The sequence below is a fragment of the Lathyrus oleraceus genome, chromosome 3, assembly GCF_024323335.1.
Source record: "Lathyrus oleraceus cultivar Zhongwan6 chromosome 3, CAAS_Psat_ZW6_1.0, whole genome shotgun sequence".
Classification (NCBI taxonomy): domain Eukaryota; kingdom Viridiplantae; phylum Streptophyta; class Magnoliopsida; order Fabales; family Fabaceae; genus Lathyrus; species Lathyrus oleraceus.
This window is the reverse complement of record NC_066581.1, coordinates 425,518,478-425,530,541: the sequence shown is the minus strand read 5'-3', so window position 1 is coordinate 425,530,541 and position 12,064 is coordinate 425,518,478. Positions and strand designations below refer to the sequence as shown.

Below are 12,064 nucleotides of genomic sequence, written 5' to 3'. Positions count from 1 at the left end.
AACTCTTCCCCTTACCGCCCTAAGATGAACGGCGTTGTTGAGGCGGCAAATAAGAACATAAAGAAGATTGTGCAGAAGATGGTCGTCACGTACAGAGATTGGCATGAGATGCTACCTTTCGCCTTGCATGGGTACCGTACTTCAGTACGTACATCGACCGGGGCAACCCCTTACTCCCTTGTGTATGGTATGGAAGCAGTCCTACCTGTTGAAGTGGAGATTCCTTCTCTAAGAGTCTTGTTGGATGTCAAGCTAGACGAAGCTGAATGGATTCGGACAAGGTTCAATGAGTTGAGTCTTATCGAAGAGAAGCGAATGGCAGCCATTTGTCATGGGCAGTTGTATCAGAGTCGGATGAAGAGAGCTTTTGATCAGAAGGTGCGTCCTCGTTGTTTCCAAGTCGGAGATTTAGTTTTGAAAAGGATCCTTCCTCCTCAGACAGATCGCAGGGGCAAGTGGACTCCTAACTATGATGGACCGTATATCGTCACCAAGGTTTTTGATGGTGGGGCTTTAATGCTTGCAACTATGGATGGTGAAAACTTCACTTCCCCTGTGAACTCAGACGCAGTTAAAAAATACTTCGCATAAAATAGACCCGCTGGACAGTAAAAAGAGTAGTCCAGGCATAAATGGGCATCCCGACGAACCAAGAAAATGAAAAGGTTCGGGCAAAAATTAGGGATTAAAAATGAAAAGATCGTACACCCGGTAAGTTGAAAACTTGAAAAGGCAACTTAGGCAAAAAAGGGTATCCCGGTGGATCGAAAACCCGAAAAGGGCGATCCAGGCAAAAGTTAGGGATTAAGCGAATGACTGCGTTCTGAGTCGTTCTGAATCTCATCTCGTGCCAATGACTGGAAATTTTTGAAGGATAGGAAACAGTCCAATCACTCTTTCAGAAAGTTGATCATCTAGAGGATCTTGAAGACGGGCAAGTCATAGCAGAATTGGAACCCAATAGAAATCCATTTCACATTGCCATTAGATTAATTTCTGTTTTTATCTATTGTGCGATTACCTCTTTCCAGGGATTGCTTCCTAATGTAAATGCCTATTCAGAGGCCATTCAATCAATAAAATCATGTTATTCAGTATATCTCTGTTTTCATTTTCATTTTACTGTTTTGTTTGCAAAAATGACGTTCAAATTTTTGATAAACATTGCATCATGACACATAAGGGCTTTACAGGTACAGGCTTAATAAACATTTAAAATTGCTGTAAATTTTAAGTGCTTTGGATCGTCTATTCAGAACAGATACCCTCGGGGCATTTCCTTAAAATCTCCTGCAGATGGTCGTGAATATCTTCCCCAATGAAGTCGCCAACAGACGAATTCAGTGTCTTGACCCTGCAGAGCTGATCAGAGTGTTGGATTCTTCAATCCCCAGCAGTTTCTCACCATTGTACTTCCCCAAGCGGTTGTTTCAGGACATACACTCCCCAGTAGAGTTGACAGTGTCAGACTATATATCCCCAGCGGAGTTGACAGTGCCAGACTGTATCTTCCCAGCAGAAGTGGCTGCTCCTTAGAGTTCGATGCCAGATCGATAATCCCAATGCCAGATCCATGGTTTCTTTCCTTGAAACAGAACCTCGGTACCGTATCAGTGTTTGCTCCCCCTGCTGAGTCATCTCTCGCAAATCGTGGTTGCCAGAACCATTATAGCTTTCCTCAGCAGCAGGCTTCCAATGCCATTCTTTCCCTGATCAGAGTCTCGGTATGGCCAGAACACCGCATGGCTAGTCATCTCCCCACAGAGTTCTTTGCGCTGTGCATCTCCAACAGCCTTGCCAGGGTCCAGAAGATGGTGATCATTTCTCCAGCAGATCCCTTGCCTCAGCTTGGCATTCTACCCAGCATTTCGCATCCCTGCATGTAGAATCATATTGCATTGCATCCTTCCAAATCGCGTAGCATTTCCATTTTCATGGAGCATTACGCCATTGAAAAATTCAAACATACGCATGTAAGCATAAAACATTCTCGGTATCCCAAGTGATAAGCTAGAAGTTGTTTCCAGTACTCAGACTGAAGATTGTTTATGACTTACCTTTGTTATCCCCAGCAAGTGTCATTGGCCCATGCGCCGCCTCTATTATCATTCCCTATTTCTGCCAATGCTGACAGGCATGAAGTTTTACCGGTATCCAGACCGAAGTGGCGTTCAGGCCAGTTTTCCCGGTATCCAGACCGAAGTGGCATTCAGGCCAGTTTTCCGGTATCCAGACCGAAGTGGCATTCAGGCCAGTTTTCCGGTATCCAGACCGAAGTGGCATTCAGGCCAGTGTTCCGATGTTCAGATCGAAGAAGTTTCCGACGTTCAGGTCGATGCAACTTGTGGCATTCAGGCCAGTTTTCCGGTATCCAGACCGAAGTGGCATTCGGGCCAATTTTCCGATATTCAGATCGAAGTGGCATTCAGGCCAAGTGTTCCGATGTTCAGATCGAAGAAGTTTCCGACGTTCAGGTCGATGCAACTTGTGGCATTCAGGCCAGTTTTCCGGTATTCAGATCGAAGTGGCATTCAGGCCAATTTTCCGATATTCAGATCGAAGTGGCATTCAGGCCAATTTTCCGATGTTCAGATCGAAGAAGTTTCCGACGTTCAGGTCGATGCGAATTGTGGCATTCAGACCCATTTTCCGATGTTCAGATCGAAATCCTTTCCAGTATTCAGACTGATGAGCGGCATTCAAGCCATGGTTATTTCTGTGTTACCATTTATTTTGGTATCCAGTTTAACATTCTTTTTCGATATTCAAACTGACTCTCACTGTACCAGACAAATTCTTCTTTCAAGACCACCTCTTTGCTGATTCTGACAGACATTGTTACTTCACTTCACTTCAGTGCAAATTTTTGGGCTTTTATTGTATTCAATCCCTTGATATCTCGAAAGTACGAAAGCAACTGCCATCTTCTTTCCGGGTCTCCAGTTGATTGAATAGGGGCAGTTGTAATACCCCAAAATTTACCCTTCATTTTTCCTGAAAAAAAAAACGAAAAAAAAAAAACGAAAAAAAAAAATTTAATTAATTAATTAATTAATTAATTAATTAAATAAAATAAATAAATAAATAAAATATAACAAATTATTTTGGACTTGGGTCTCCCTCATTTGAGCCCATTACCCACGAAAATCAGTCTATAAATACTGAGGTTTCAGTAGAGGAAAAGACACTTGGAGTTACACTTGGAGTTACACTGGGAGATTCACTTGAGAAAAAGGGAGAGAAGCAAAAGTACTCTGAGGTTTCCTTAGAACAAAACCACGAGGAAAAAGATAGTGAGAGAAGGAAACCTAGGAACTACTCTGCAGCAACCTCCAGGCAACTCTGAAAGGTTCATTCTGACTCATAGACTTTCAGCTCAAGCAAACCCTGCCATTTGATTTTTCTTCTCCAATCAGGCACATGACTTTTGCAGGGATAACTTGTGTGGTTTCCCACTTTATTTGTGGGATACCCCTAGAGGTTTCATTCCGATTACCTGTACTGACTCACTTTCTTTGATGGTGTTTAGCTTGGAAGGATCCCTGGGTTTCCCATTCCTTTAATTGCTGTAACTTCGGATCTTTATCCGTGTGGTAATTTTTTCCCTTTCTCATACTTTATCGCTTTCTTAGCTGGAAGACCTCGATAGGAGGCAATGTTTGAGCCCCTTGGTGGCATTTTACTTTGAGATACATGTTTTGTGTTTTGTATTCATATCCCTGCAGGTAGCGCGGTTCCTTCGTCAAGGACTGCCTTTTTGCCCTCGAGCATCCCAAACCCTAAAACCCAAAGCAACACGTTTACTCCTTCTACTACAGGCGAGTAAGTCTCCAAAGGTCGAGCATCCAGTAGATTGCGTAGTAATGTTGTTCGTCCAAAACCCAATCCATAACCCCGTAGTTAGCCGAACTACGGCTTGCTCTGATTCTCATTCCAGATGAGATACGTAGGCATAAGACGCGATGTCTTAGCGAGCACACATCCCCCCAACCCATAGGTCAGCCGAGCTACGAAGACTCTGATTCTCATATTCAGATGAGATACGTATGCAGTGGATGCGACATCCACGCGAGTCATTTTCATTTAACCCTTTTTTTTTTGGTAAACAGCACAAGATAAACTCACACCCTTTAGACAAGAACTACAAAAGTGGATCCCGTAGAGTACTACGGATGCGTAGGGGTGCTAATACCTTCCCTTCGCATAACCGACTCCCGAACCCAAGATTTGGTTGCGAGACCTTGTCTTTTCCTTTCCTCTTTTCAGGTTTACTTCGAGCGTTTCCTTTCCCTCCTTTGGGATGAATAACGCACGGTGGCGACTCTTCTGTCATTCTCTTTCGCCGGTTGTTTTTTCGCACACTGTATTTTTCAGGTTGCGACACTCATACATACTGATGTATGTGGACCACTGAACATACCAGCCAGAGGAGGTTTTCAGTACTTCATCACATTTACTGATGATTCCAGTAGATATGGTTATGTGTATTTAATGAAATAGAAATCAGAGTCCTTTGAAAATTTCAAGGAATTCAAGAATGAAGTACAAAACCAATTAGATAAGAATATTAAAACTCTTAGATCAGATTGAGGTGGTGAGTATTTAAGCCTAGAGTTTGATGACCATCTGAAAGAGTGTGGGATCCTATCCCAACTTACTCCTCCTGGAACACCCTAATGGAACGGTGTATCTGAGAGAAGAAATCGAACCCTGTTAGACATGGTCTGATCCATGATGAGTCACGCCAGTCTTCCAAATTCCTTTTGGGGACATGCAATATTGACAGCAACTTACACACTTAACTGTGTTCCATCCAAAAAGGTTGCGAAGACACCATATGAGATATGGAGTGGTAAGAAACCACATATGTCTTACATGAAGATTTAGCGTTGCGAATTTTATGTGAAACGACAAATTTCAACTAAGCTTGAGCCCAAATCTGACAAATGCTTATTTGTGGGGTATCCTAAAGAAACAAGAGGCTATTACTTCTACAATCCTTCTGAGGGCAAAGTGTTTGTCACTCGAACTGGAGTTTTCTTAGAAAAGGATTTTATTTCCAAAGGAATCAGTGGGAGGAAAGTAGAGCTTGAAGAAATTCAAGAATCACAAAGCATTGTTACACCTATGGAGGAATTAGAGTAGGAAACACAAGTAGTTGTGGAAGAGCAACCTGCTCAAGCAGAATAAGACCAGCGTAGGTCAAGCAGGATATGTCACCTACCTGAGAGATATGGATATCTCATAATTGATCAAGGTGATGTATTACTCATGGATCAAGATGAGCCTGTGACCTACCAATAGGCCATAACTGGTCCTGAGTCTGAGAAGTGGCTAGAAGCCATGAAATCTAAAATGGATTCCATGTACCCAAACCAAGTTTGGACCTTGGTAGAGCCTCCTGTAGGAGTTAACCCTATAGGATGCAAGTGGGTCTTCAAAAAGAAGACTGAATTGGATGGTAAGGTACATACCTATAAGGCAAGGCTGGTTGCAAAAGGATATAAACAAATTCATGGGGTTGACTATGATGAAACCTTTTCACCAGTTGCAATGCTTAAATCTGTTCGGATTTTACTTGCTATCGCTGCATATCATGATTATGAAATATGGCAATTGGATGTCAAAATTGCTTTCCTTAACGGGAATCTTCTTGAGGATGTGTACATGACACAGCTTGAAGTATTTGACATACCAGAAGAAGCCCAAAAGATATGTAAGTTACAAAGATTAATCTATGGATTGAAGCAAGCTTCCAGAAGCTGGAATCTTCGTTTTGATGAACCAGTAAAACAATTTGGATTCATCAAGAACGAAGATGAGACTTGTGTCTACAAGAAGGTTAGTGGGAGCATGATCGTTTTCCTGGCATTATATGTAGATGACATATTACTCATTGGAAACAATGTCTCTATCCTACAACAAGTAAAGTCTTGGTTAGGGAAATGCTTTTCTATGAAGGACCTGGGTAAAGCAGCCTATATATTAGGAATCAAGATCTATAGAGATAGATCACAAAAACTGCTTGGCCTAAGTCAGAGTACATACATAGACAAAGTGCTGAGACGCTTTAATATGCGTGATTCCAAGAAAGGATTCATACCTATGTAACATGGCTTGTGTCTATCAAAATCATAATCCCCTTTAACTAAGGAAGAAAGGGATCGCATGAATAAGATACCATATGCATCTACAATAGGATCTATCATGTATGCCATGTTATGTACTCGACCAGATATCTTGTATGCTTTAAGTGCAACGAGTAGGTACTAATCTGATCCTCGTGATGCTCATTAGGTAGTTGTCAAGAATATCCTTAAGTATTTGAGAAGGACTAAGGACTCATTCTTGATATATGGAGGTCAGGAAGAGCTTGCTGTAAATGGATACACCAATGCTAGCTTCCAGACAGATAAGGATGACTTTAGATCATAATCTGGTAATGTGTTTTGCTGAAACGATGGTGTTGTGAACTGGAAAAGTTCAAAGCAAGATACAGTTGTTGATTCTACAACTGGGGCCGAGTATATTGCTGCCTCAAGTGCAACAAAGGAAGCTGTTTGGATCAAAAAGTTCAATAGTGAACTTGGCATAGTTCCTAGCATTGTGGATCCCATTGGTCTCTATTGTGATAACAATGGTGCTATTGCACAAGCTAAGGAGCCTAGATCTCACATACGATCCAAACACATACGTAGGCATTAGGGGTATGCCCGATTGGCTCTAGTGCTAGTGGGAGATTGTTGGTATAAGCTCTAGAGGCCAATACTTTTGGTACTTGTATCGAACTATTTATTAATAATAAAAGGCTTCTTCTTTATTATGTTTGTTTAATAAAGTCCCTAGAATAGCTAGTCCGTTTAATGTATCAAGTGTGACTTAATCATGAGATCACATTAAACATAAGGACATTATTCTTAAAGTATCCGTAGTCGAGCTTTATTGTGAAGTAGGATAACATTAAAGCATTAAGACTATTATGTATATAGACTGATGATCACATCTCATAGATCATGGATAAGGAGTTATCAAGTCTTAAACATAGGTATGAAAATTAAGAGTAATATTTATACTGGATTGACCCGCTATGAGAATACTATATAGAATGTTATGCAAAGTGTCATAAGTTATTCTCATGGTGATAATGGTGTATACCACCCTTCGACCTGAAACCACTATGGACCCTAGATGTAGAGTCGAGTGCCTTATTGCTGATCAAACGTTGTCCGTAACTGGATGACCATAAAGACAGTTGATAGGTACTCCACGAAGCATGTTGAGGGACATAAGTGACCTAGATGGAATTTGTCCATCCTGCGTAATAGGATAAATGTCTATGGGCCCAATATTGAACTGGACAAGGATGACACGGTCTATGCCTTGTGTTCAATATAGACATAAGGGCAAAAGGGTAATTGTACACATAAGTATTATCACAAAAGGATTTGTCATATCACATGGCATTTTCATGTCTTGGGTAGCAGTGATGTGTTGCTAGATACCACTCACTGTTTATTATGTTAAATACGTGATTTAATATAATTGTCAATGCCGCGAAAACCTACAGGGTCACACACAAAAGGACGGATTGATGAGAGATAGAGTAACTAAGGAACATCATAAGGTACGGTGCACTTAAGTGAATTGTAGGACATCGTAAGATACGGTGTACTTAAGTAGAATACGAAATATGGTAAGGTACCACGCGCTTAAGTGATTTTGGCATATTATAAGATATGGGCCATATACACTTAAGTGGGCTTTTTAGCTTGCAGCCCACACAAGTGGTTCTATAAATAGAACCCTTGTGCAGAAGTATTTGTGCAGTTGCAATTTCATTTCTCTCTCTCTCACTCAAAGCCTTCATTCGTAGCAGCTAGCACTGAGATTGAAGGAATTCGTTCGTGTGGACTGAGTAGAGGCGTTGTCATTATCCAACGTTTGTGATTGCTCCGTAGATCTGCATCAAAGGTTACAATCGCCACAAGAGGTAACGATTCTATCACTGATCATGCCCATTCGTAAGGATCACTAAAGGAGAATTTTTTAAAATTCCACTGCATTTTGGGTCGCCCTTCTCCTTTCAGAATTATCTCCCATTTTAACTTTGGTCTCCTTATCATCGTTTATTTCTTAATGACTTTTGGTTTTACTTGTATTGATTATTAGCCATTTGGGCCCTCGTAACGAATTCCAGCCATACTGGCAATATTTTACATTACCATGTTGGCTTCAACTTATTTTAATGCAATTACTCGTTTATCATTCTTATCTCTTGGAGCGTTGGCTTATATTTTTTCAAATATTTTCCATTCACTCTTAAGATTCTTTTGACTTTACTAAGTTCTTTGATCTCATAAGCACCGTTAGAGAAAACTTACAAAATTTGAAAAGGACCTTCCCATTTGGGAGACCATTTCCCTAGGGCTCTATCCTTTCGGTCCATTGAAAGGATAACTTTCCAAACCAAATCTTCAGGCGAAAATGTCTTAACTTTAACCTTCTTATTATAAGAGTTCTCTACTCTCTTCTTCTGCCTTTTCAATAATTCCAAGGCATTTAGTCTCTCTTCATCTAGATCGACTAACTCACCTAGCATCATGTTCCAATATGATTCTGATGGAATTTCATGATGCCTCTGAATCCTTGTTGATCGTAGGTAAATTTCTACTGGTAAAACTGCATCATGACCAAAGGTCAGTTGAAATGGGGTCGAATTAGTGGCTTCCTTGGGAGAGGTCCGACATGCCCATAAAATCTGATCTAAAGTTTTGTGCCAATTTCTAGTTTTCTTCCCTAAATGTTTCTTGATCAAACCAATTACCACCTTATTTGCTGCTTCGACCTGACCATTAGCCTGAGCGTAATATGGCATAGACGTTAACAATTAGAAACCCATTTCCTTAGCAAATTCTTGCATCTTTCGACCAGTAAATACTGATCCTTGATTTGTTGTAACGGTCTCTAGAATCCCAAATCTGTAAATGACGTGTTTCTGGATAAATTCAATCACATCTTCTTGGCGTACATTTGGCAAAGGTATAGCTTAGATCCATTTTGTAAAATAATAAATGTCAACAAAGATATACCTCTGATTCTTAGATGATGGTGGTCGAATTTCTCCAATCAAATCTAAAGCCTAACCTCTAAAATGCCAAGGTTTGACTATAGAGTGTAGTTCGCTCGCAGGACATGTTGTATGCATGCATGTACCTGACACTCTTGGCATCCTTTGGAGAATTCGACGCGGTCTTTTAACATGATGGGCCAATACATCCCTTGGAGAAATAATAACCATTTCATCTTATGGCCAACTTGATGCGCCCCACATGCCTCACTGTGGATAGTCGAAAGGGTTAAATATGCCTCTGATTCACTAAGACATTTAAGCAAAACTCCCTTAGGAGTCTTCTTGAACAATTCCATCCCCAAAAGAACATAACTTAAAGCTCGATGCCTGGTTTTTCGATAAGTAGACGTCGTTGGATTCTATAAATACTCCATTATTGGTTTCCTCCAATCTCCGTCTGGCATGCTATCTATTGCCAATATTTCGTAGCTTTCTTTATCAACGTATCCCAACTCTGTCCTTTCGAAGTCTGATGGGGCTAATCTGGTCGACACAACTCTTTCTCTGACTTCGATTACTTTTTGCAATTTCTCTTTCGAAATTTTATACCTAGATGCAATTTGAGCCAAATCATTGGCCACTTGATTTTCCAATCGAGGTCTGTGTCGAATACTGACCATCTTGAACTTCCTTAACAAACGATTGGCCATTATGAAGTACATGATGAGATTCTCTTTAACATATTTGTACTCCTTTGTAATCTATTTTACCATTAACTCTGAGTCACCCATTATTTCGACTCGAGTTGCCCCCAATACCAATAATATCTCAAGTCCGGCTATTAAAGCTTCATATTTAGCCTCATTGTTCGAGCAAGTGGTGGCAGACTTTATAGTCGACCATTCCATAACTGAGAATGCACACAAAAAGCACATTTGAGATGGTTCATTTTTAGTCCAGTGCATTCTCAGTTATGGAGTGGTCGACTATAAAGTCTACCACCACTTGTCCCTTAACATCTTTTAATGGCATATAAGTTGAGGAATATCTCAAATCCCCTGCCTGCACACAAAAAACACATTTGAGAGGATTCATTTTTAGACCATGTTTTCTCATCCTTTCAAAAGATAGTCGAAGATGGCCTATATGGCTCTTCCCTGAAATAGACTTAACAACAATATCACCAATGTAAATTTGCACAAAAGTCTCTATGAAATCATGGAAGATCGAATTTATTGCTCTTTGGTATGTTGCCCCAACATTCTTTAAGCCAAAAGGCATCACCACCCATTTATAGGTGCTTAAGGCTCCAGGACATCGAAATGTTGTTTTGGGGACATCCTTTTCAGCAATGAATATCTGATTATATCCAGAATACCCATTGAGCATGCTAAGATACTCGTGGCCCGTGGCAGAATCGACTAGCATCTTTGCCACGGGCATAGAATATTCATCTTTTGGGGTTATAGTGTTTAAATCTTTAAAATCTATGCACACCCTCAAAGTACCATTTTTCTTAATGACATGTACAATATTGGCTAGCCATTCGACATACCTGGATGTACAGATGAAATTATAACGAAGAAGCCTTTCGACCTCCTCTTTGATCTTTGATAGAATTGAAGGTGCAAATCGCCTGGGATTCTGCTTGATGGGCTTTTCCCATGCTTTATTGGAAACTTCAATTCGACCAGATCTTTGCTCAAACCAGGCATCTCATTGTAATCCCACGTGAAATAATCCTTGAACTCCTACAGTAACTGGATCACTTAGACTTTAAGTTAAGGTTTGATATTGGTGCTAATGTAAGTTGGCCTTTTTGTCAACCCTTCTCCTAAGTCTATTTCCTCAAGTGGATCTTGTGCCTACATCTTGATATTTGTTGCCATCGAATCGTTCTTGAATTCCAAAGGCTCTTCATCATAGATAACGTCGAGCCTATGGCCTTGATCTTCATCCTGAACCTTATCAGGTGGTTCTGGATCAAAGTCCTTTCTAGGACCTTTTTGGTGAAATTCCTTGTTGGCTTCGACGACCATGTTTTTGACTTCAGCCTCCAAGGCCGGTTGTTGTTTGTTTTTGGCTATGTAAGCTGAAATCCTTTTTAGTGCTTTGAACTCAGTCATCATCACCGAATTCGCTTCCCCAACCTATTGGGTTGACTCCTAACGTTCCTATGTATCCAAAATCATATTCTCCTACCACCTCTCTATCCCAATGAAATCCATTGGTGGGGTGTGAATACAAAGAGCAGTATGCATCATCATCTGAAGTAAATGCAAAGTTGGTCGGATCGCATGGAGTAATATTGGTCAAGTGTTTGTTGAATGGTGCCTATCGACATGATTGATAGGAGTCTTTAAGTAGCCCTGGTCTGCTTCTATGTTCTCCATAATACCGTCGGGGCGCCATATGATGATTCTTTGGTGCATGGAGGATGGTATGGCTCCAACTCCATGTATTCATTCGCGTCCAAGTAACAAGTTATAGTTGGCCTTTGTCTCCATAATCATAAACATTATTGATCTGGTTACAGTTCCCACTGTTAACTTTACCTGGATTACTCCAAGGGTAGTACCCACCTTTCCTTCGTAGTTGGAAAGCACCATGTTGTGGGTATTAGCATCTGTGCCATATTTTCCTATTTTTATCAACAAGTGATGCGACATCAGATTCACAGTTGTGCCGCAATCTACCAAGATCTTGTTAATTGGGACATCTTCGATCTTACAAGTAATAAAAATAGGCTTGATATGACTCTGCATTGCCCCATCTAGTCTCTCGAAGAAAGCATTTTGCTCCTCTACTCAACCATTGTTCATTACATAATAGCACACTGGTTTGTGAGCGACCATTTCCCTTTTTGTGATGATGTCAGTGTCTTCGACCTCTATTATCTGGTCGAATTCTCTGGGTAGCACTGATATCACACCAACTAAGATATCCAGTGAAGGCTCTGGCCCAGAGTCGAAATCATCTATTAGCATTTTATCT

At 40.7% G+C, this 12,064-nt stretch overlaps 1 protein-coding gene across 1 annotated transcript; it reads right to left on the bottom strand.

Moving 5' to 3' along the window:
- Nucleotides 1–8,377: 8,377 nt before the first annotated feature.
- Nucleotides 8,378–8,875, bottom strand: LOC127131535 (uncharacterized). The gene has a single exon (XM_051060452.1). The coding sequence runs from the start codon at nucleotides 8,873–8,875 to the stop codon at nucleotides 8,378–8,380; it is 498 nt and encodes a 165-aa protein (XP_050916409.1).
- Between the last annotated feature and the right edge of the window lie 3,189 nt (nucleotides 8,876–12,064).